The sequence below is a fragment of the Tachyglossus aculeatus genome, chromosome X1 (genome assembly GCF_015852505.1).
Source record: "Tachyglossus aculeatus isolate mTacAcu1 chromosome X1, mTacAcu1.pri, whole genome shotgun sequence".
NCBI lineage: Eukaryota > Metazoa > Chordata > Mammalia > Monotremata > Tachyglossidae > Tachyglossus > Tachyglossus aculeatus.
The window spans coordinates 104,959,560-104,984,177 of NC_052101.1; the positions used below are offsets into that span (position 1 = coordinate 104,959,560).

The 24,618-nt window shown below is 44.3% G+C and overlaps 1 protein-coding gene across 1 annotated transcript in view; it reads right to left on the minus strand.

The window, feature by feature from the left end:
- The window catches only part of CNTN6 (contactin 6), a 320,129-nt gene that overhangs the window by 95,523 nt on the left and 199,988 nt on the right, over nucleotides 1-24,618 (minus strand). Inside the window, exons 7-10 of the mRNA XM_038772802.1 lie at nucleotides 21,280-21,464; nucleotides 16,725-16,861; nucleotides 15,550-15,679; nucleotides 11,275-11,425 (exon numbers count right to left, since the gene is read on the minus strand). Coding sequence (XP_038628730.1) covers nucleotides 11,275-11,425; nucleotides 15,550-15,679; nucleotides 16,725-16,861; nucleotides 21,280-21,464 — 603 coding nt within the window. The remainder of the gene's footprint in view (nucleotides 1-11,274; nucleotides 11,426-15,549; nucleotides 15,680-16,724; nucleotides 16,862-21,279; nucleotides 21,465-24,618) is intronic.

Sequence of the window (24,618 nt, forward strand, 5' to 3'; positions counted from 1 at the left end):
GCGGTGACCTGCCATATGTAATTAATAATTTGGTACTTGTTAAGCACTGCTTTGTGCCAACCACTGTTCTAAGCACTGGGATAGATATAAATTAATCAGATTGGACCCAGTCCCTGTCCCACATGGGGCTCACTCAATCCCCATTTTACAGATGAGGTAACTGAGGCCCAGAGAAGTTATGTGACTTGCCCAAGGTCATACCTAGGTCCTTCTGGCTCCCAGGCCCATGCTCTATCCACTAAGCCACACTGCTTCATGGAGGATGTGATGATAACGATGATGGTATTTAAACTCGGGTTTGGGGGTGAGAGAGAAGAGATTGAGGCACAGTGACTAGGTTCGTGCTAGGAAAGCAAAGTGTAAGGGTAGGATTGTAGCAGGAGACCTAGTAGCAAGTCGTGTGACCTAGTAGAAAGAGCACATGTCTTCGAGTCAGAGGACCTGGGCTCTAATCCTGGTCCAACCATTTGTCTGCTGTGTGACCTTGGGCAAGTCACTTAACTTCTCTGTGACTCAGTTTCCTCAACTACAGATGGTGATTAAATTCTAGTCCCTTCTACTTCCTTTTCCCCCTCTAGACTGTAAACTCACTGTGGGCAGGGAACGTGTCTACCAACTCTATTTGACTGTACTACCCCAAGAGGTTAGTACAGTGTAAACTCATTGTGGGCATGGAATGTATCACTAATTCTGTTGTATTGTACTCTCCCAAGCACTTAGTACAGTAATAATAATAATGGCATTTATTAAGTGCTTACTATTTGCCAAGCACTGTTCTAAGAGCTGGGGAGGTTACAAGGTGATCAGGTTGTCCCACAGGGGGCTCAGAGTCTTAATCCCCATTCGACAAATGAGGTAACTGAGGCCCAGAGAAGTTAAGTGACTTGCCCAAAGTCACACAGCTGACAATTGGCAGAGCCGGAATTTGAACCCATGACTTCTGACCCCAAAGCCCAGGCTCTTTCCACTGAGCCATGCTGCTTCCCTACTTGATTGAGCACGTTAATGGAACCTGCTCCACCTGGCTTTTTGTTTTAATCTTGTGAGTACTCTGCAAATAGTAAGCACTCAAAAATCATTGATTGATTGATTGATTGATTACTGCGCACACATTAAGCACTCCCTAAATATAATTGATTGATACTTAGACCGTAAATTCCACGTGCGACAGGGACTGTGTCCAACCTGAGAATCTTATATCTACCCCAGGACTTAGTACAGTATTTGGCACACAATAAACACTTAAATACTATAAAAAAATTCGTGGTTAGGTAGGAGGGGGAGAGCTGATTGAGTGAATTAAAGCAATCTGTAAGGAGTTTTTGTTGATGTAGACATGAATGGTTGCTCATGGGTAGTTTTAAAAGTGAGGAGAGAGATGGACTGAATTTTATTTATGTTTTTTAGAAAAATGATCAACACAGCACAGTGAAGTATGAACCACAGTGGGGAGAGACTTTAGACTATAAACACCCTGTTAACTGGGATCATGTCTACCAGCTCATGTATTGTATTCTCCCAAGCACTTAATACAGTACTCTGCACACTCCCCCTTCTAGACTGTGAGACCAGTGTTGGGTAGGGACCATCTCCATATGTTGCCAACTTATACTTCCCAAGCGCTTCGTACAGTGCTCTGCACACAGTAAGCACTCAATAAATATGATTGAATGAATGAATGGACACAGTACGCACTCAATCAATACACTGATTGATTGGTGGTATGTCCTCACAGCTCTTTGCCCCCACCCCCGCCCCCAGCTCCCCAAAAGGAACCAAATAAAGTTTCTAGTCCCCACCTGCTTGATTGAGCACATAATGGAACCTGCTCCACCTGGCTTTTTATTTTAATCTTGTCCCTCTGCTGTTGGGTCACCTTGTCTTTTCCCTGCTGAACAATTCCTTTATGGTTCATGCTGCCACAGGGATGGAACTGGAGAGAAGTTCTCAGAGGCTAAAGCTCATGTCCTCATCCCATCCCATCCTAAGGACTGAACTCCTTGTCTTCCCTCCCAAACCCTGCCCGCTCCCTGACTTTCCCATCTCTGTTGACGGCACTACCAACCTTCCCATCTCACAAGCCCGCAAACTTGGTGTCATCCTCGACTCCGCTCTCTCATTCACCCCTCACATCCAAGCCGTCACCAAAACCTGCCGGTCTCAGCTCCGCAACATTGCCAAGATCCGCCCTTTCCTCTCCATCCAAACTGCTACCCTGCTCGTTCAAGCTCTCATCCTATCCTGTCTGGACTACTGCATCAGCCTTCTCTCTGATCTCCCATCCTCGTGTCTCTCCCCACTTCAATCCATACTTCATGCTGCTTCCCGGATTGTCTTTGTCCAGAAACGCTCTGGGCATGTTACTCCCCTCCTCATAAATCTCCAGTGGCTACCAAAAAATCTGCGCATCAGGCAGAAACTCCTCACCTTGGGCTTCAAGGCTCTCCATCACCTCGCCCCCTCCTACCTCACCTCCCTTCTCTCCTTCTACAGCCCACCCCACACCCTCCGCTCCTCTGCCGCTAATCTCCTCACCGTACCTCGTTCTCACCTGTCCCGCCATCGACCCCCAGCCCACATCATGCCCCTGGCCTGGAATGCCCTCCCTCTGCCCATCCGCCAAGCTAGCTCTCTTCCTCCCTTCAAGGCCCTACTGAGAGCTCACCTCCTCCAGGAGGCCTTCCCAGACTGAGCCCCTTCCTTCCTCTCCCCCTCGTCCCCCTCTCCATCCCCCCCATCTTACCTCCTTCTCTTCCCCACAGCACCTGTATATATGTATATATGTTTGTACATATTTATTACTCTATTTATTACTCTTTTTATTTTACTTGTACATATCTATTCTATTTATTTTATTTTGTTAATATGTTTGGTTTTGTTCTCTGTCTCCCCCTTCTAGACTGTGAGCCCACTGTTGGGTAGGGACTGTCTCTATATGTTGCCAACTTGTACTTCCCAAGCGCTTAGTACAGTGCTCTGCACACAGTAAGCGCTCAATAAATACAATTGATTGATTGATTGATTGATCCCATGCCATGCCAGTCTGGCCCATTCCCTTGGCTATAGAGGGATCAGGTGGCAGGGAAGAGATTGGGACTGCACCATCCATGATCCTCAAATTTGCAGGACAGTGCGATGGGTTAGAACGGGACAAGATAAGAGGTCTGGAATACTGGAATAGTAGAATAGTCAGTCAATCGTATTTATTGAGCACTTACTGTGTGCAGAGCACTGTACTAAACGCTTGGGAGAGTATGTGGCTTAGTGGAAAGAGCATGGGCTTAGGAGTCAGAGGATGGGGGTTCTAATCCTGGTTACACCACTTGTCTGCTGTGTGACCTTGGGCAAGGCACTTAACCTCTGTGCCTCAATTACCTCATCTGTAAAATGGGGATTAAGACTGAGCCCCACGTGGGACAACCTGATTACTATGTATCTACCCCAGTGCGTGGCACATAGAAAGCACTTAAATACCATAATTATTATAATACAACAATAAACAGACACTTTTCCAGCCCACAACAAGCTTAGGGTCTAGAGGGACAGTACTGGGATGAGGGAAGATAGGCTAAATATTTTATAGAAAAGCCAAAAGTCTCATTTCTTGTTAAGAATAAATTATTGTCTGTCTCGCTCCAACACTTTGCTCACATCCTCCCTCAGACCTGACCTGGAACTCCTCTGCCCTCACATCCAATAAACCATCATGGTTCCTACCTGCCAAGCCCTACTAAAATCACACTGCTTTCAAGAGGCCTTTACTGACTAAGCCCTCAACTTCCCTTCCATGTCACATATGCACTTATATCTGTGTACCGCTTAAGCACTTGTTATTCACCGCACCCCAACAACACTCATGAGTATATCCCTCTACTCTCCTATTTTCCCAATCAGTAATATATTTTAATATCTTCTAGACTGTAAGATCCCTGTGGTCAAGGAATGTGTCTATTAACTCTACTGTATTATTCTCTCCCAAGTGCCTAGTATAGTGGTTGGCTCACAGTAAATGCTCAATAAATACCATTGATTGATTGATTATTAAAGTATGCAAGTTGCATTCTGAGTTCAATTGCTATAGGTTGTAATCAACATTATTTATAAGATTATTAGCATGGCCATATAATACCTAACATTTATAGGGACCTATAAATGTTTATACTTAGAGAGGTCATGTGCTGAAATATCTCCCAAAGTGAATCCCTAAATGCTAACATAGCCAGTAATGATAACTTTATGTCCAAATCAAATGCTGTCTGTTCAGCTGGCCTCAATTTTGCGTGCATTTGGATAAGCAATCTCTGACGAAGTAGCAAACACTCACTGGGCATAAGTAGACAAAACTATCTTTGATTTCTGTCAGTTCACGTGTTAACTAGATCCATAAAAAAAAGATTAATCAAATATAGCAGGTGTGGAATTGATTCCCCCAGTTCTCTAAGTAAAATTAGAATGCTGCCCAGAGATAAACTTAATCTGCATTTATGTTGACTTGCCTGGATGCCGTTCATGGTTACCGGTCCTATGCTACCTGTTGTAGCTGTGCCAGGGATTAGGGAGGTGGAGACAGGGACTGCCTTCTATCCTCCCCTCTTCCCCCTGACCACATACACAGGAGCCACCTAGACAAATGGATTAGCCACACTTGACTAAATGAATGTATACCCCCCTAAAAATGTGGAAAAAATCAAGTTCTTGATTTTGCAAAACTGTGGAATGAAGGTTTTCAGGATGAATAAAATCTTCATAGAATAATTTAAATGGTGCTTCCAGGGTATAATAATAATAATGGCTTAATTTATTAAGCGCTTATTATGTGCCAAGCACTGTTCTAAGCACTGGGGAGGTACAGGGTAATCAGGTTGTCCTATGGGGGGCTCACAGTCTTAATCCCCATTTTACAGATGAGGTAACTGAGGCACAGAGAAATTAAGTGGCTTGCCCAAAGTCACACAGCTGACAACTGGCAAAGCCAGGATTGGAACCCATGACCGCTGACTCCAAAGCCCGTGCTCTTTCCACTGAGCCAGGTCTGAGGGCTGGCCAGGCCATTATTTGGCCAGTACTGCCCCATCCAGGTCCACAGGAGGCATCACCGATCTGAAAGGAGTTGGGGCGGCCTTGGAAGTGTCTCGGAGCTTACTTCCCCTCTGATACACTTTCGGGCCGACCCAACTCCTTTCGGATTGTGGGAACAGTTGTCGTACGGATCCAGCTGCTCAAAAGGTAGCTGTCACGTGCTGTAGAGCCACTGAGGTCACTTCAGACTTGGCCCAGTTCATTTCCAGTTCAGCAGTCTAGAGGCAGCTGGAAGCTGATCCAAGCTCATCCAGGTTTCACTGTGTTGGACCCCAGGGTTCTGGTGGACCTGTAGATAGGGTCAAGTCCAACTCCCCTGCTCCTCTCCAGTCCCCACCCTGCAGCATGTTTCCCCACTCCTCAAGAACTTCCAGTGTTCATTCATCCACCTCAGCATCAAACAGAAATTCTTTACCATTGGCTTTAAAGCACTCAATCACCTTGCCCCCTCCTACCTTACCTCCCTCATTTCTCACTACAGCCCAGCCTGCATGCCTCGCTCCTCTAATGCCAACCTACTCACCCTATCTCGATCTTGTCTATCTCGCCGATGATCCCTTTGCCTCTGACTTGGAATTCTCTCCCCCTTCAGATCCGACAAACTTTCATACATTCAATAGTATTTATTGAGCCATTACTGTATGCAAAGCACTGTACTAAGCGCTAAGGAGAGTACAATGAAACAATAAGCAGACACATTCCCTGCCCACAAGGAGCTTAAAGTCTAGAGGAGAAGATAGACAACATGAAGAAATAAATTACAGATATACACATACAATCATTCTCCCCACCTTCAAAGTTTTATTAAAAGCACATCTCCTCCAAAAGGCCTTCCCTGACTAAGCCCTCATTTCCTCTTCTCCCACTCCCTTCTGCATCATCCTTGCACTTGAATTTGCACTTGATTCACCTCTCCCTCAGCTGCATAGCAATTATTTACATAGCCATTGTTTATATTTAATGTCTGTCTCCCCCTCTAGACTGTAAACTCCTTGTGGGTAGGGAACGCGTCTACCAATTCTCTTATATTGTACTCATCCAAGAGCTTAGTATGGTGTGCAGCACACAGTTAGGGTTCGATAAATACCACTGATTGATGCTGCAGCTGTGCTACGTCAGTGAGCAGGATGTTACTCAGTCTGGGACTGTGTTTTTACGTGTCTGAATATGATTATGTTTGTGTAGGCCTGGGTACAACCCTGGTTGAATCCCTGTATGGGTCCCAGGGCTGATATACCTTGTGGAGCCTCCCAAGGCGACCTCTGACATCATACTGAGTATGATGTCATCAAAGCAGTCTTCCCAGCTTTGCCCTGATCCTGCCCCACCCCTGAAGTCATTCTGCTGCATTTTTGTTTTAACTGACTGACTTGTAAGTATACTGTATCTAGCTCTAGAGGTTCATATAAGCATCTTTTTTACCCGAAAGGGAGAGTCTCACATGATTTAGTCAAGTGTGATGTGTTGCTCATTTGGTACCAGTTCCCAAGAAAGGGGAAGACTCAATTTCTAGCCTAGAAATTTTCCTCAGCAGGAGACTCCTTAATTGAAAAGCCTTGTCTAAATTTTCTATCTTTAAAAATGCAGTTTTGTTAATGCCATGTGAGCACTTTAATCCAGAGAACTCGGCAGGGTCCCTCAGAAAGAAAATGGATCTGGACAGACTTTGCACATCCAAGAAAGAGCCAACTAAGAAGTCTCCTCTTAAAGTGATACATAGAGCAGACTGTATCTACTGCTTTATGATAAGCAGCTTGAATCCCTGAACTTAATGAAAGCAAATGGGTCAGAGGACAAAGCATGAACACCTAGATTCTACCTTTGCAAGGCTGGACGAATGATCTTAGATACTCTCTTCTGGGCAATGATTTACACTTGTAATTACTCCATCTCTTTGGACCGATTATTTTTCCTTAAGAAACGTGTTTAAGAAAGAGACGCTCCTTTCCTATGACTAAATTAATGGTGTGAATTCCAAAGCCTTCGGAAAACAAAATATGGAGAAGAGATCCAGCGAATAGAAAACTCTCCGTAAACAGAGGTTGAATGAATCATCTCACAATTTTCATAGCAATGGGGCTGTCTTTGATTTTGCTCACAGTGCTTGTTCTGTGGTTGATCAGTTCTAATGCTTCAAGCAACCTGAAAGGCTGGTTGTGATAAAAAAAAAACTGGGAAGTCTCATTAGTGGCCCAATTCTTCCTTTGTGCCTATCTAGGTCTTTAAGATCAATCAATCAGTGGCATTTATGGGGTGCCTACTGTGTGTGTAGCATTGTACTAAGCACTTGGGAAAGTACAATACAACAGAGATAGACAAAATCTCTGCCTATAAGGGACTTACAGTATATAGAAGGAGATAGACGTTTAAAAAAACTTTTAGGTAGGGGAAATAAAGTGTAAGGATATTTACATGTTTACATGAGTGCTGTGAGGCTGGGGTGAGTATCACAGTGCTTAAGGGATACATAGCCAAGTGCATTCATTCATTCCATTGTATTTACTGAGCGCCTACTGTGTGCAGAGCACTGTACTAAGTGCTTGGAAAGTATAATTCAGCAATAAAGAGACAAACCCTGGGCACAATGGGCTCACAGTCTAGAAGGGGAAAGACAGATGTAACACAAGTAAACAGGCATCAATAGCATCAGTATAAATAGAATTATAGATATATACATCAAAACAAGTAAACAGGCATTAATATAAGTAAATAGAATTACAGATATGTACATATATACACAAATGCTGTGGAGTGGGGAGGGATAACTGAGGGCTTAGTCTGGGAAGGCCTCCTGGAGGAGGTGAGCTTTCAGTAGGGCTTTGAAGGAGGAGGTGGGGGGAGTGTGATTGGTGGATTTGAGGAGGGAGGGCATTCTAAGCCAGGGGTAAGATATGGGCCAGGGGTTGACAGTGGGACAAGCGAGAACGAGGCACAGTGAGAAGGTTAGCACCAGGGCACAGTGGATAAAGTGCATAGTTGACACAGAGAAGAGGGCAGATAGGGCTAATAAGGACTTATTCAGCGAAAGCCTACATTAAGAGGAATTTTAAAAAATCTCTCAAGTCAATAAGCACTTTATTTTGCTCAATTTTGTTTCCAGTTACCTTATGAGATTTAAATCAGAACTCCAGATTTATTTTACCTCATTTGAAGGCAGTTTTTTCTAAATGTTTTCCTCTTTCATGATCAAAACCTTGTCAAGATTTCAAAGACAGAATGAGGAAATCATCAACAGGGCCGATGTCATCAAACATGACACTGGACACATGGATTGGATTTTACTGATTAGCTCTGCCTCTTTAAATAAAGTGACAAAGCTTCCACTCCTACAGAATATGAATTCAGAGAAGCAGCAAGGTCTAGTGGAAAGAGCACAGCTTGGGAGTCATAGGACCTGTGTCCTAATCCCAGCTCTGCCACTTTTTGGCTGTGTGATCTTGGGCAAGTCATTTCACTTCTCTGTGCCTCAGTTACCTCATCTGTAAAATGGGGATTGAGACTGTGAGCCCTAGGTGGGACAGGAACTATGTCCGACCCAATTATCTTGTATCTACCCAGGCTCTTAGCACAGTGCCTAGCACATAGTACGTGCTTAACAAATACAATAATAATTAATAATAATAATAATTCATGAGTTCTCAGGAACAGAAGGGTGATGGTGGGAAAGGGACTAGGGAAACAAGCAAAGAACACACAGTTAAAGGAGCAAATTAGGGTTTCATCAAAAGAGAATAGGGTGACCTCATGGATAGGGGATGGGCCTGGGAATCAAGGATCTGGGTTTTAATCCCTGTTCCACCACTTGTCCACTGTGTGACCTTTAGCAAGTGACTTCACTTCTCTGTGCCTCAGTTCCCTTCTCTTTAAAATGGGGATTAAAACTGTGAGCCCCATGTGGGACAAGGACCAGGTCCAACTTGATTAGTTTGTATCTATCCTAGCCCTCAGTACAGTGCCTGGCACATAGTAAGTGCTTAACGAATGGAACACTAATCATGATTATTAGTATCAGTCTAGTCAACTTTGGGTGGTAAAAATCTACCTGCTTTAGAATGCAGCATCTCATGTACTGGGGGCCTTTCAAATAAAACATTTCATTTATTGGATTATTTCAGTAAGAAATCTTAAAAAAAAGTGAAGATGGGGCTTCCTAATTCAATTCTAATTTACTTCTATACACCACTACCTGATATATTGAATTTGTTACTCCTATAAATTCACTTATCAAATATCTGAAACAAACCCTCATGATGACAGAGCATTATTTATGGATGCTTTACATTTCAGCCATTTCAATTCACTGGGTCAGTTTCACCTATAAGAGGACCTGCATCATCCTTTCTCCTCTGAAGGGTCTTCCATTATGGAAATCTGCTTACACTTCCCTTGCCCTTTCACTGAAGACACACAAATTCTGGCTTAAATCCTGAAACACATTCACTTTGGAAAGATTGCTGTTTTCATCATCATCATCTCATTTTTTATATTCTCATGTGGTGAATTCATTTTATTGTGTGTTGAAAACCTGTGGAACTATTTCAGTCACAACACCAGGAGTGTGTGTTGTGTATGCACACTATGGAATGTTTTCCTCACTGATTTTCCTCAGTATGCCAATCTTTAAAAGCATTTGAACTGAATTCATTAAAATTCACAATTTTAAGAAATGTAAAGTTATGTATTAAAATATTTCAGATTTGGAACCTAAATGTACAGTGGTGTATTTAATCAATCAGCATATTTACTGAGCACTTGAGTGCAGAGCACTGTTTTAAGCATGTCTGAAAGTACCATATAACAGAGTTGGTAGACACATTCCCTGCCCACAAGCAGCTTATAGTCTAAAAGGGGAGGTAGACATTAAAATATGTACATCAAATGTTGTGGGCGAGAGGGTGGGGTGAATAAAGGGTACAAATCCCATTGCAAGTGAGATGCAGAAAGGAGTGGGAGAAGAGGAAATGAAGGCTTTGTCGGGGAAGGCTTCTTGGAGGAGGTATGCTTTTAATTAGACTTTGACACTAATTGTCTGCTGGATATGAACAGGGAGGGTGCCAGAATCATGATGTGGGCTAGGGGTTGGTGACAAAATAGATGAGATTGCGGTACAGTAAGTAGGGTGGCATTAGGGGAGCAGTCAACGGGCAGGGTTGTAAGTAGAAAACTCAGAGAAGTAATGTGGGGGCAAGGTGATTGAAAACTTTAAAGCAAGGGGTAAGGAGTTTCTACTTGATGTGGAGGTGAATGGACAAACATTTGAGGATTTTCATGAGTGGGGAAGACATGGACTGTGCAGTTTTGTAGAAAAATGATCTGGGCAGCAGAATGAAATATGGACTGAAGTGGGAAGAGAAAGGAGGCAGGGAGGTCAGCAAGGGGGCTGATGTAGGAATCAAGGCGGAATAAAATAAATGCTTGGATAAACATGGTAGCAATTTGGATGGAGAAAGGTCAAATTTTAGTAATGTTGTGAAGGTTGAATAGACAGGATTTGGTGACAGATTGAATATATGGGTTGAATGAGAGATAGTCGAGGATAATGCCATGGTTACAGAAAGGATAGTAGTGCTGCCTACAGTGATAGAAAAGTCAGGGGGGTTATAGGGTTTGTGTTGGAAGATAAGGAGTTCTGTTTTGGACATGTTAAGTTTGAAGTTTCAATGGGACATGCAGGCAGGAGGAAATACAGGACTGCGGTGTAGGAGACCGATCAGGGTTGGAAATGTATATTTGGAAATCATCCACCTAGAGAGGGTAACTGAAGTCATAGGAGTAAATGAATTGCCCAAGGGAATGGGTATAGATGGAGAATAGAAGGGGACCTAGAACTGAGCCTTGAGTGACTCCCAGAGTTAAGTTGCGGGAGGCAGAGAAGGAGCCCCTGAAAGAGATTGAGAATGAGTGGTCAGAGAGAAAGGAAGAGAAGCAGGAGAGGATAGTATCATTGAAACCAAGGTTGGGTAATGTTTCCAGGAGAAGGGGGTGGTCCACAGTGTCAAAGACAGCTGAGAGGTCAAGGAGGATTAGGATGGAGTAGAAGCCACTGGATTTGGCAAGAAGATGATCATTGGTATTTAGCTTCATTTAATTGCATTAATTGTCTTCATTAATTAAGATTTAGCTTCATTAATTGCATGTAGTTTCCTTAAAAAAACTGTTTTCACAAATAAACAAGCAAAACCCCCCAATACTTACCGTTTGCTTTGCCTCAGGATTTCTGGTCCCTTTTTCCAGGAAATAACTGCCTTGGGTGAAGCATCCGGTTTGCAAGCAATTGTAACATCACCGCCAACTTGGACAACTGATATTTTCCGTACGGGTTTTTTAGAAAAATCGGGGGCAGAAGCTACAGGAAAAAAATGAAGTGAAATGAAATTAAGAAATGTTAATTATGAAATCAAGGGAATGTATATTTTTTACAGTGATAATATATTAATTCACCTATGCTTGTTTTTTTTAAAAGGGAGTTAATCATTAGAAATGTTTTCTATTTTTCAAAAATCAATCTGCTCTCAAAGAACATAGGTAATAAAGAAGTTTTATCACTATCATTTCATGCAGGGGAAACTCAGGTCTTGGTACATGCGCAAAGAGTTTTCTTGACCTACTCAGTTAGTTTAACCCTTAGGTCATTTCTTCATTTTAAACATAGTGGGGAATTGTTCTAGCCACTTGGGTTTGAAATTAATGCTGAATTTCTAGTGCTGTTGAAACTCTCAGTTCATCTAAATTTTACTTTTCCTTCTCGAATACATCTAAAAATGGCTTTCAAATATGCTATCTAGGATAAAAATCAGCAGTTAATATTGAATGACCCAATCAGCTCAATTGTCCATGCCCATCTCCCCTGTCAGCTGTTCCAGACATTTAACTCCCTCCTCAGGCCCCGTTTCCCCCCCTCCTCCATCCCTCACCCGCAATGATCTGGCCACCTACTTCATTAGGAAAATTAACACCATCAGGTCTGAGCTCCCCAAAGTCACTCCTCCCCCTTCTCCATCCCTCCACTCTCAACCCTCTCCTCTACTTTCCCATCCTTCCCACCAGTATCTTCAGAGGAGATCTCCCTCCTCTCATGTGCTAACCCCTCCATCTGTGATTTGGACCCCATTCCCTCTCACCTTATAAAAACTCACCCCTTTCCTCCTCCCCTCCTTAATTTCCATCTTCAACTGCTCACTCTCCAACGGCTTCTTCTCCTCTGCCTACAAACATGCCCACATCTCCCCCATCTTAAAACAAAAAACCCTTCAACCCCACTGCCCCCAATTATTGCCCTATGTCCCTCCTACCCTTCCTTTCCAAAATCCTAGAGCGACTCAACTACACTCGCTGTCTAGACTTCCTCAACTCCAGCTCTCTCCTGGACCCCCTCCAATCTGGCTTCTTTCCCCTCCACTCCACCAAAACTGCCTTCTCAAAGGTCACCAAATACCTCCTTCTTGCCAAATCCAAAGGCTCCTACTCTATCCTAATCCTCCTCAACCTCTCAGCTGCCTTTGACACTATCAACCATCCATTTCTCATCATGTTATCTAACCTTGGCTTCATGGACTCCATCCTCTCCTGGTTCTCATCTCTCTGGCCATTCATTCTCAGTTTCCTTCTCAGGCTCCTCCTCCTCCTCCCATCCCATAGCTGTAGGGGTTCCTCAAGGGTCAGTTCTTGGTCTCCTTCTGTTCTCCATCTATACTCACTCCCTTGGTGAACTCATTCATCCCCACAGCTTCAACTATCATCTCTATGCAGATGGCATCCAAATCTACACCTCCTCCCTTGTTCTCTCTCCCTCCCTCCAGGCTGACCTCCTCCTGCCTTCAGGACATCTCCATCTAGATGTCTGCTTGCCACCTAAAGCTCAACGTGTCCGGGACTGAGCTCCTTATCTTCCCTCCCAAACCTTGTCCTCTCCCTGACTTTCCCATCACTGTGGATGGCACTACCATCCTACCCATCTCAAAAACCTGTAACCTTGGTGTCATACTTGACTCCGCTCTCTCATTCACCCCACATATCCAATCCTTCACTAAAACGTGCCAGTCTCACCTTCACAATATCGCCAAGAGCCGCCATTTCCTCTCGATCCAAACCGCTACCTTGTTGGTACAATCTCAGGATATGATGATATCCTGACTGGATTACTGCATCAGCCTCCTTTCTTGTCTCCCATTCTCCTGGGCTCTTCCCACTTCAATCTAATCTTCACTCTGCTCCCAAATTATCGTTTAAAGAAATGCTCTGGGCATGTCATCCCCCTCCTCAAAAATATCCAGTGGTTGCCTATCAGCCTTCTCATGAAGCAAAAACTCCTCACTATTGGCTTCAAAGCTCTACATCACCTTGCCCCCTCTTACCTCACCTCTCTTCTCTCCTTCTACAGCCTAGCCCATACACTCCACTCCTCTGCTGCTAATCTCCTCACCATGCCTTGTTCTCGCCTATTCTGCCATCGACCCCTGGCCCACATCCTACCTCTGGCCTGATATGTCCTCCCTCCTCATACCTGCCAAACTAGCTCTCTTCTCCTCCTCAAAGCCCTACTGAGAGCTCACCTCCTCCAGGAGGCCTTCCCAGACTGAGCCTCCCTTTTCCTCTGCTCCTCCTCCCCATTGCCCCAACTCCCTCCCTCTGCTCTACCCCCTTCCCCACCACACAGCACTTGCTCATATTTGCACATATTTGTTATTTTATTAATGATGTGTATATATCTATAATTCTATTTATTTTGATGCTATTGATGCCTGTCTACTTGTTTTGTTGTCTGTCTCCCCCTTCTAAGCAGCGAGCCCATTGTTGGGTAGAGATTGTCTCTATCTGTTGCCAAATTGTACTTTCCAAGTGCTTAGTACAGTGCTCTGCACACAATAAATACGATTGAATGAATGAATTGTCTCTGGACCTCTGGAAAACTGGGAGGAAGCATAGTGATAATCTGCTTCTAAAGCAGTTAAGTATGTTTGCCAGATAGCAAACAGGTCACTGCTTCCCTGGTGACTCTCAACCCTGGTTTGTAGTGAACTGGGTGAATTTTGGTCCTTTTTCGGTGGTGGTGGGGGGGAAGAGGGGAGAGAGAGAGAGAGAGAGAGAGAGAGAGAGAGAGAGAGAGAGAGAGAGGAGAGAGAGAGAGAGAGAGAAGGGGGAGAGGGGGGAGGGGGGAGAGGGGAGGAGAGGGGAGGAGAGGGGAGGAGAGGGGAGGAGAGGGGGAGAGAGGGGGAGAGAGGGGGAGAGAGGGGGAGAGAGGGGGAGAGAGGGGGAGAGAGGGGGAGAGAGGGGGAGAGAGGGGGGAGAGAGGGGGGAGAGAGGGGGGAGAGAGGGGGGAGAGAGGGGGGGAGAGAGGGGGGAGAGAGGGGGGAGAGAGGGGGGGAGAGAGGGGGGAGAGAGGGGGGAGAGAGGGGGGAGAGAGGGGGGAGAGAGGGGGGAGAGAGGGGGGAGAGAGGGGGGAGAGAGGGGGGAGAGAGGGGGAGAGAGGGGGAGAGAGGGGGAGAGAGGGGGAGAGAGGGGGAGAGAGGGGGAGAGAGGGGGAGAGAGCAGAGAGGGGAGAGAGGGGGGGAGAGAGAGGGGGAGAGAGAGGGGGAGAGAGGGGGGAGGGGGAGAGAGAGGGGGAGGGGGGAGGGGGGAAGAGAGGGAGAGGGGCGGGGGGGGAGAGAAGGAGGGAGGGGGGAGGGGGGAGAGGGAGGAGGGGGGAGAGAGGGGGAGAGGGGGAGAGAGGGGGAGAGAGGGGGGAGGGGGGAGAGGGAGGAGGGGGGAGAGAGGGGGAGAGAGGGAGAGGGGGGAGAGGGGGGAGAGGGGGAGAGAGGGGGAGAGAGGGGGAGAGAGGGGGAGAGAGGGGGAGAGAGGGGGAGAGAGGGGGAGAGAGGGGGAGAGAGGGGGGAGAGAGGGGGAGAGAGGGGGAGAGAGGGGGAGAGAGGGGGAGAGAGGGGGAGAGAGGGGGAGAGAGGGGGAGAGGGGAGAGAGAGAAAAGAGAGAAAATGGAGAGGAGCACAGTAAAATGAAAAATCACTTTCCAAGATTTTACCCATGGAAACGCCACCACTCCAAGTCCAAACAGGCTCACACTGTCCAGAGAACATTCCCTAATTCCATGAATGTATTCTAGCCAAAGGGCATATTAAAACACATGTGCTATGAGAATCAGCATGACCTGCTGGATAGAGATGGGCCTGGGAGTCAGAAGGACCTGAGTTCTAATCCTGGCTCCACCATGTGTCTGCTGTGTTACCCTGAGCCAGTCACTTATCTTCTCTGTGCCTCAGTTACCTCATCTGTAAAATGGGATTAAGACTGTGAGCCCCATGTGGGACATGGACTGCATCCAACCTGAGTAGCTGTTATCTACTCCAGCACTTAATACAGTGCCTGGCACATATACCATGAAAAAAAAAACAACAATGTACGTCATGTTTGAGATTATGAAGGATCACAATCAGACACTAGGGACATATTTCACCTGTTTCTGTATGTGTAACTTACCTATGACTCTTAATTCAGCATTAGAATAAATGGTATGATATTTATTTTCTGCAATACATTGGTAGAGACCAGAATCTGACATATTCAGTGTAGTTATCTTAAGTGTCCCATTTTCTATTTGGATTCTGTCCTAATGAAAGAACAATATGTAAATATATGGTCATACTAACAAACATGATATTGTATGCAAAAATAGCACAAAGGGACCCCTGTGTGGTCCTTAAAACTTGTCCAACAGGGCTCAGAGTTTCCAAACCTCTTGGCCAGTACCCTGGTTTCCAGTTTAGGGACTGCCATTCTACCAACCCCACATCACCATGGGGATCCTTGAAACTGAAACAATCCTTGTCCAGATCCTTCTAGGACACCCCCAGCCCAAAGCAGACTCCCTGAGGCTGACCTGAATTAAGGTACTAGGTTGCCCCATGTCACAAAAAACACTGGCAACCACCCCATCACCAACCTTGTCCAAAAGTGACACCACAGGCCATGTACTCTCCTGGGGTTGTGTGGGGGGGCAATAGTCTCCCCCTGTGTAATCTGTACATCTGTACAACTGGGGGTATTTCCAAGTATTTAATAGGTCATGCAGTGGCCAGTAGGACAATGGCACCAACCACTTCTACCCCTGGATAAGTTGCTTATGTCTGCTCAGAGAAGAAATCTAGAAAACCTAGCAAGTAACAAAACAGCTGTGACAGGAGCAGGTCAGGTAAAAACATCTCCTGACTGTCACTGCTACCACTTCTCTGAAGTTTGGAAGTTCATCTCTCCATTGGGAGGGCAGTAAGAAGCAGGCCCTTAGCTAGGAAGAATGTAGGAGTGATTTTGTTGGTCACCTGCACTGATGGTTGCTGTTAGCTTGGTTCCAGGGCAGTGTATGGGAAACAAGGTAGGGAAAAGGGCAAGGCTAAGAGGGCTCTGGGTGAGAAGGTGAGGATTCCATGCCGGTGTGGAAGTACTTCAGGTGAAACATCAAGACTGAAATAGTACAATTTATTTAAAACAGTTTGAAAATTCCCAATTTTGATAAAATAATGGGAACAAAAAAAATAATGGCAACACTTACTAATTATAGCTAAATTCACCTGCATATTAAAGAATGTCAGAGCAAAATCTTCTAGTACTAAGATTAAATATATATTTCATAAGAAAAGTGGGTTTTTTTTTTTTACCTCTGATTCAAGAGGTTGACCATTTTTTAACCAAGTGTAGGAAGGACTTGGCTTTCCTTTTGCTTTACACTCCCAAAACATGTTGTCTTGGATGGATATATGTGCATCTTGGAGTTTTTGTTCCCATTCTGGAAGAGCTGTATTAAAAAGAAAATCCAAATCTTTTTGCAAGCTAATGTCTGGAGTCAATACATTAAGGGGCTGGGACTAATGCAAATCAAGCAAAAGAAGAAAATAACATAATGGCACATTCATGACTGGTGGGAGTTAGGCAATGCTTTCCACCCTTTTGATAAATCTGTTATAATGCATTAGTGAACAAGCTGCACATATCAGTGGGAATTCTACTTTGTACGGTAAAATGTTTACAACCTATAATGTTAATGCACCACTGTAACAACTTTGAAGATGCAGAAGAAAGGATAACATTTGGAAGGGATGGATCTTTACAAACTTGCAGGAGAACTCTGTGCTCCATAGTTGTGTTTAGTAGTTTGAGGTATGAGTGCAGCATCCAAGCGCTTGAGGATAAACACATGGACGTAATTACTTGAAGATAAGGGAGTAAACTAATACCATATTCAGCTCTAGTCTGATGACAAAGAAGCAGTCTGGAGAAGCATGTGCTGGAGGCTCAGAGTATTCAGGGGATCTCAATGACTCCCTGGAGTCACTCCATTAATCAATCAATCAATGGCAACATATTAAACACTTACTGTGTTCAGAGCACTGTACTAAATGCTTGAGAGAGTACAAAAGGGAAGGACTTGAAGATGTTACTGCACCTCTAATGCCGCTGAAGAAGATTGGGGAAGAACTAAGATTAAGGCAGCACCAATTCAGACAGGAAACCCTCCTCATCTGATTTCTGGATTACATAGAGAATCCACCTGAATTCCTTACAGGCTCAGATTAGGGACCCTCCCACATGTTCAACGGAGAGTGTCCCTCATCATTCCCTGAGAAAATATTTCTCCAAACACCCTTGAAATTGGAAAGACAACCTGCACCTCCAATTGGTGGAGTCTCCAACTCATTTAACCCAGACCATTGTCTTCCTGCTATTTCAGGTCATGCTTTTTTAGAAAGCACTCCTCCTTGAAATCCTGCCCCTTGTGAACCTTAGTACAGTGCTCCGCACACAGCAAGTGCCCAATGAATACCACTGAATGATTGAATCTCATTCAGTATTTATCTTAAACAATGAAATGGTCATCTTAAATCTGAAGCACGAGAAAACTTAAATTTGCCAGTTTTCAAGGTAAGAACTTCCCCTGAGTCAATCAATAATATTTATTGAGTGCTTACTGTGTGAAGAGCACTATACTAAGTGCTTGGGAGAGTACAGCACAATAGTATACCAGACATATTCCCAAATCATCACAGTTCACATTCACAGAAATTTGAATGGGGGAATTGATCATTTCAGAAGTTCTTAGCTGCTGAGGGGATAACACAGAAATAGGGAGAGGATTTATCATAAGACTAATAACTCTAGTCCAGAGCTCTTGCATCTTACATTCCCTGCCCCCACTCTCCCCTCAGTCTCCACACTGACCGCCCAGGTAATTTCTCCCCATATAGCAAGTAAAACTAAGGATAACTGTGGTATTGTTAAGAATTTATGTGCCAAGCAGATTAGATTAGATCAGATTAGACACAGTCCCTGTCCCACTTGTAGCTCTAAGTGGGAGAGATGACAGGTACTGAGTCCCCATTTTACATATGAGGAAACTAAGGCACAAAGCAGTTAAGTGACTTCCCCAAGGTTACACATCAGGCAAGTGGTACAGTCAGGATGAAAACCCAAGTCACCTAACTCCCAGCCCTGTGCTTTTTCCACTAGGTCATGATGCTTCTCACTGCTGCTCTGTGGCTAAAGGAAGCCCAGTGCCCCTCACACACTAGTTTATCTGGGACCACACTTTCCACCCTGTGTGCCTTCCTTGTCTCCAGGGTTGCTCTGCCTCCTGACATAAGCCCCATGCTGGACAGAAGCAGTCTATGAGGGCAGTGTGGTGCCAGGGGCATAGGTCTGAGGCCTAGACTACCTCACTCCCAAGCCTGCTCCCCAGGAATGCCAGATCAGTTAACAGGTTAGTGCCACTGCCAATAAGTGAGAAACTACCACATATAGTCAGCTATCACCAGGCAGGCAATTTTATAACTTCACTCCACCCACTCTCCCTAAGCAATTAGATAAATTGACTCTACCTTGCTTGCCTTGCTTTTTTCCAGTCACAACTCTCCCCATCTATCTTCTTTTGTTAATTTTTTGTCTCATCATCAACCCTTTCCCATGATCTTGGGATCCCACCTGCTTTTCATAGCGGTGCGAGTCCCCCTGCCTCCTCCTGATGCAGAGTCTGCCCCACCTTTCTTGGAAAAAACAAACAACAACAATATATATATATATATATATATATATATATATATATATATATATATATAGTCCCCATCTCCACCTCACATCCTCATTCCTGCCATGTCCATTCCATGCCCCCGCCTTCTTTCAAAATCAAGATGGGGAAGACACATGGGGACAGGGCTGGTAAGGCAAGTATGGGGATGATGTCTGTGGGTGGGGGGCAATATGGCAGATACATATAGTGAGCAGGTAAGGAGGAGAGTTCACTGTCCAGTGATGGAAAAATAGACCGTTTGACAGGAAGCAGGGTTGGGTAAGGTTTTCCTTGTTATTATTATTCTCCAAAGCTGTGGAGATAGTGGAGGACATTACAAATTTTAGATGAAGGCAGAAAGAGTTCAGAGTTGGGGAGGTCAGGGCAAATAGGAACAGGCAGGGGGAGAATGGGATGAATACAAGATACAAGTGTTTCCCTGGGAACAACTGACTCATTAAAATGAGTTAATTGAGTTTCATACCGTTGCATTGTGGCTTAGTCTTGGACACAATGCAAAGGCCTAGCTGGGTCTGCCTGGGACCTAAATCAGTTCATGGGATCATAGATGTGCTTAGGGAGTTTAATAATAATGGTATTTGTTAAGCACTTAGTACAGTGCCTTCCAGGCACTGCACTAAGTGCTGGGGTGAATACAAGCAAATCGTGTTGGATGTAGTCCCTTGTCCCACGTGGCTCTCAGTCTCAATCTCCATTCTACAGATGAGGTAACAGGCACAGAGAAGTTACCTGACTTGCCCACGATCACACAGCAGACAAGTGGCAGAGCTGGGATAGTTTTATGAAGGAATGCTGCCCCCATTTGCTTGGTAGTACAATCTTGGATATACTTTTGAAAGAAACCTCTAATTGGCCTACTTTTATGGGATACCTGAAACATTTGGGGAAGTGTCTACCAACTCTGTTGTAGTATATTCTCCCAAGCACTTAGTATAGTGCTGTGCACACAGTAAGCACTCAAATACATACCATTGATTAATTTGACTGGTGAAATTGTTTTTTATGTAGACTACCATTATAAATGCCCTACAAATAGAACATTTTGTGTAAAATTTGGTGTAGCTACATTTTCAGGCCATGAAGCACAGACCTAGGGATACTTTGGGCAACGAGCCCTATCTTGATGTATTTGGTACCTGAAAGAATTGACTGAAAAGTTACCGTTTGCCATTTTTAAGGTAACTACAGGTAGGTCTAGAAGCACAAATAGATAATGGGAGGTTAGCAGTCCAAAGTGTATTTCTCTCTTTACAACTGCATTATCTACTGAATAGAAACAATTCTTTCTTGGACAGCATTCCTAAAACTGCAGGAAAATCATCTGAATGAGAAATCATATGCATTAGTATTACGTCATTCCGTGGTAAAGCCAGAGCTTCAAATGGAAAATTAAAGTATTATTTCCAAGGCATAAATGTCCTCCCATCAGGACTTAAGGCATAGATATAAGATAATTACCATTCCTGAAATTCCTCCTGTTCCTTTTAAAAACATTCTAATATTGATTGTTACCCTGCCACCTGAAATACAGTGAAGTAGAAGTTATCTAGTCTGAAAATGTTCAATCCATTTCAGAGATAAGCAAATTTAAAAAGATGCAAACAGTTTTACAATACTCATTACTACAGCTCTACAATTCACTTACTACATAAAGGGAAAGGGAAAATGGGCTGAAATGGCTCAAACCTGTCTGAGTCACAGAGTGGAACCTAAAAATCAATATTCCCCATTCACTAATCCTGGATTATTATTCTTTTGTCCCATTTTTCTTCTTGATTTGTAAATTCACTGGGAACTATAATTAAGATTGCCATAGGCTCCTGCTGAATGTTTTATGGGAAATATATTGGATTCAATTCTATCTTACATTATTAACCTTTATAGCTTTAACATGACATAGCTGATATTTTAAATTGCAATTCTAATAAACAATAGTATGCACAGGAACTACTGAAACTACAGTCATATTTTAGGGGTGGTTACACCAATCTGCTAATCACTGAACCAAACATCCTTACCTGAAAACAGTCTACTAATATTTATAACATGAGACTCCCTGCGACATAAATGTCTTTCATATTTATTTCAATGTCAAAATATTTACTTTAAATACTTAGAATTGAATAGCTCACCATAGAAAAGTAGTTGACCCTTTGCAACATTCTGTCCTCTCGAGTTTCCTGCAACACATTCATAAATGCCTTCATCTTCTTGTTGAAAGTTTGGTATTTCAAGGACCCCTTTGGATTTGTTGAACTTGATTTTTGTTGCCAGAAGGTTTCCATCAGCTCTCTTCCAACTAATATCAGGGATTGGACTAAATAATTATATTTAATTAGAAATGGAAACAATACAGACACTGTGATAAAGACATGACAATGTACAATTCCTTAGTAAAAATTCACAATAAGATATCAATGAATAAAGATCAAAGCACTTTTGCAGAGTTTTTAATATAATCTTTATCTTTGCCCAAATCTCAGATTAGAGAAAATAGAAAACTGAGGAAATTACTGCATCCTGAAAATTCTGGTCCAAAAGAACACTGCCTGAGTACCCTACTTCATTTTGTAAGTGGAGATCTAATCAAAAGATTATTCCTGCGGTATTGGCTCCTTGTTACTGCATAAACTTATATTAAGATACTATTCCCTCTGCAGACGAAAACAATATATACTGAGGTAAAGTTAAAAACTTCAGTGAAAACCAGTAGAGGGACCACAACCATATTCATTTTTATATTTCAGCACTGCTGAGCTGGAGCTAGAGAGGGATAAAATGTCACCAGAAAAGGAGGCTAATGGCAAACTGCTGACAGCACTAGATTAAGGCTTTGATGGGCCCTGAAAAGTGGAAGAGAAAGAGACTTTCAGGCTATTCCTAATTTCTCTATCACCCTCGTCTGTAGTTCCACACACACCTGTCTGGCATTTTTTATGGTATTTGTTCAGTGCTTACTATGCACCAGGTACTGTATTAGGAAGCAGCAAGGTGTAATGGAAAGAGCACTGGAAGTCAGAAGGTCATGGGTTCTAATCCCAGCTCTACCACTTGACTGCTGTCTTCACTTCTCTGTACCTCAGGTATCTCATCTGTAAAATGGGGATGGAAACCGTGAGCCCCACATGGGATAGGGACTTTGTCCAACCCAGTTTGCTTTTATCCACCCCAGCGCTTAGTAAAGTGCCTGACACATAGTAAGTGCTTAACAAATACGACAATTATTATTATCATTATTATTAAGCACTGGGGTAGATGCAAGCCAGTCAAGTTGTTCAGCTTTAGTAGGGAGAAAAGAGTTCTCTCATAATAATGATAATAATAATGGTATTTGTTAAGCACTTACTATGTGCCAGGCACTGTACTAAGCACTGGGGAAGATGCAAGATAATCAGGTTGGACGCAGTTCATGTCCTCTATGGGGCTCACCGTCTTAATCCCCATTTTACAGATGAGGTAACAGGCACAGAGAAGTTAAATGCCTTGTCCAAGGTCACACAGCAGACAAGTGGCAGAGTAGGATGTCAACTCAGGTCTTACTGATTCCCAGGCCTGTGCTCTATCCAGTAGACCATAGGTTCCGCTTAAGACAGATTCAGCAATCTCAGTGGAGGTACATACTAGGAGGGAAGAAGGTTGATGATTTAACAAGTAATGGTAAACCCCTCTATTTGTCATAATAATGGTATTTGTTAAGCTCTTACTATGTGCCAGACACTGTACTAAGCACTGGGGTGGATACCAGTAAATTGTGTTGGAATAGACTCCCATTTTCCAGCCCAGAGGACAAGAGATAATTTGTCAGTTTGTTTTATGATTAAAGAGGCCCGACCTGTGGGAGAAAGGTGAGTAGTATGGCTCAAATAGAATTTGTAGGCTCTATATTCCTGTTTTAATGAGGGAAATCACAAAGTTTAGACACTAATTATATAATAATGGTGGTATTTGTTGAATTCTTCACCTGCTGCTTTTAACATTAATGCACATTGCACATTCATACCTTGTTACTCTGCCCAACCCAATTCTCAGGTCAGGTAGGAACTCAGTGGCTCAAGGAGTTCACACCCCATTGTCCCCTGACCTTTCTTGCCTTAACTCTGCCCAGCAAAACTATTTCTTTTCCCTTATTGACACCCATGCCCATCACCCTCCTCAGTTGTCCCAGACATTTAGCTCACTCCTCAGGCCCCCTGTCGCTCCGCCATCCCGCACCCGCAATGATCTGGCCATCTACTTCATTAGGAACATTAACATCATCATATCTGAGCTCGACAAATTCACCCCTTTCCCTCCATCCCTGCTCCTCTCGGCCCCCTTTTCAACTTTCCTATCCTTCCCAGCAGTAAGTATCTCCAGAGGAGATCTCTTCCCTCCTCTCAAGTGCCACCCCATCCACATGCACATCGACCCCATTCCCTCCCAATCAATCAATCATATTTATTGAGCGCTTAGTGTGTGCAGAGCACTGTACTAAGCGCTTGGGAAGTACAAGTTGGCAACACATAGAGACAGTCCCTACCCAACAGTGGGCTCACAGTCTAAAAGGGGGAGACAGAGAACAAAACCAAACACACTAACAAAATAAAATAGAATAGATATGTACAAGTAGAGTAATAAATATGTACAAACATATATACAGGTGCTGTGGGGAAGGGAAGGAGGTAAAATGAGGGGGATGGAGAGGGGGACGAGGGGGAGAGGAAGGAAGGGGCTCAGTCTGGGAAGGCCTCCTGGAGGAGGTAAGCTCTCAGTAGGGCCTTGAAGGGAGGAAGAGAGCTAGCTTGGTGGATGGGCAGAGGGAGGGCATTCCAGGCCCGGGGGATGACGGGGGCTGGGGGTCGATGGTGGAACAGGCGAGAACGAGGCACGGTGAGGAGATTAGTGGCAGAGGAGTGGAGGGTGCGGAGTGGGCTGTAGAAGGAGAGAAGGGAGGTGAGGTAGGAGAGGGTGAGGTGATGGAGAGCCTTGAAGCCGAGGGTGAGGAGTTTCTGCCTGATGCGCAGATTGATTGGTAGCCACTGGAGATTTTTGAGGAGGGGAGTAACATGCCCAGAGCATTTCTGGACAAAGACAATCCGGGCAGCAGCATGAAGTATGGATTGAAGTGGGGAGAGACATGAGGATGGGAGATCAGAGAGAAGGCTGATACAGTAGTCCAGATGGGATAGGATGACAGCTTGAACGAGCAGGGTAGCAGTTTGGATGGAGAGGAAAGGGCGGATCTTGGCAATGTTGCGGAGCTGAGACTAGCAGGTTTTGGTGACGGCTTGGATTTGAGGGGTGAATGAGAGAGCGGAGTCGAGGGTGACACCAAGGTTGCGGGCTCCCACCTTATGAAAACTCTCCCTTCCCTCCTGCCCTCTTTAACTTCCATCTTCAACCACTCGCTCTCCAGTGGCTTCTTCCCCTCTGCCTTCAAACATGCCCATGTCTCCTACCACCTAAAAAAACCCTTCCTGTTCCCACAGCCT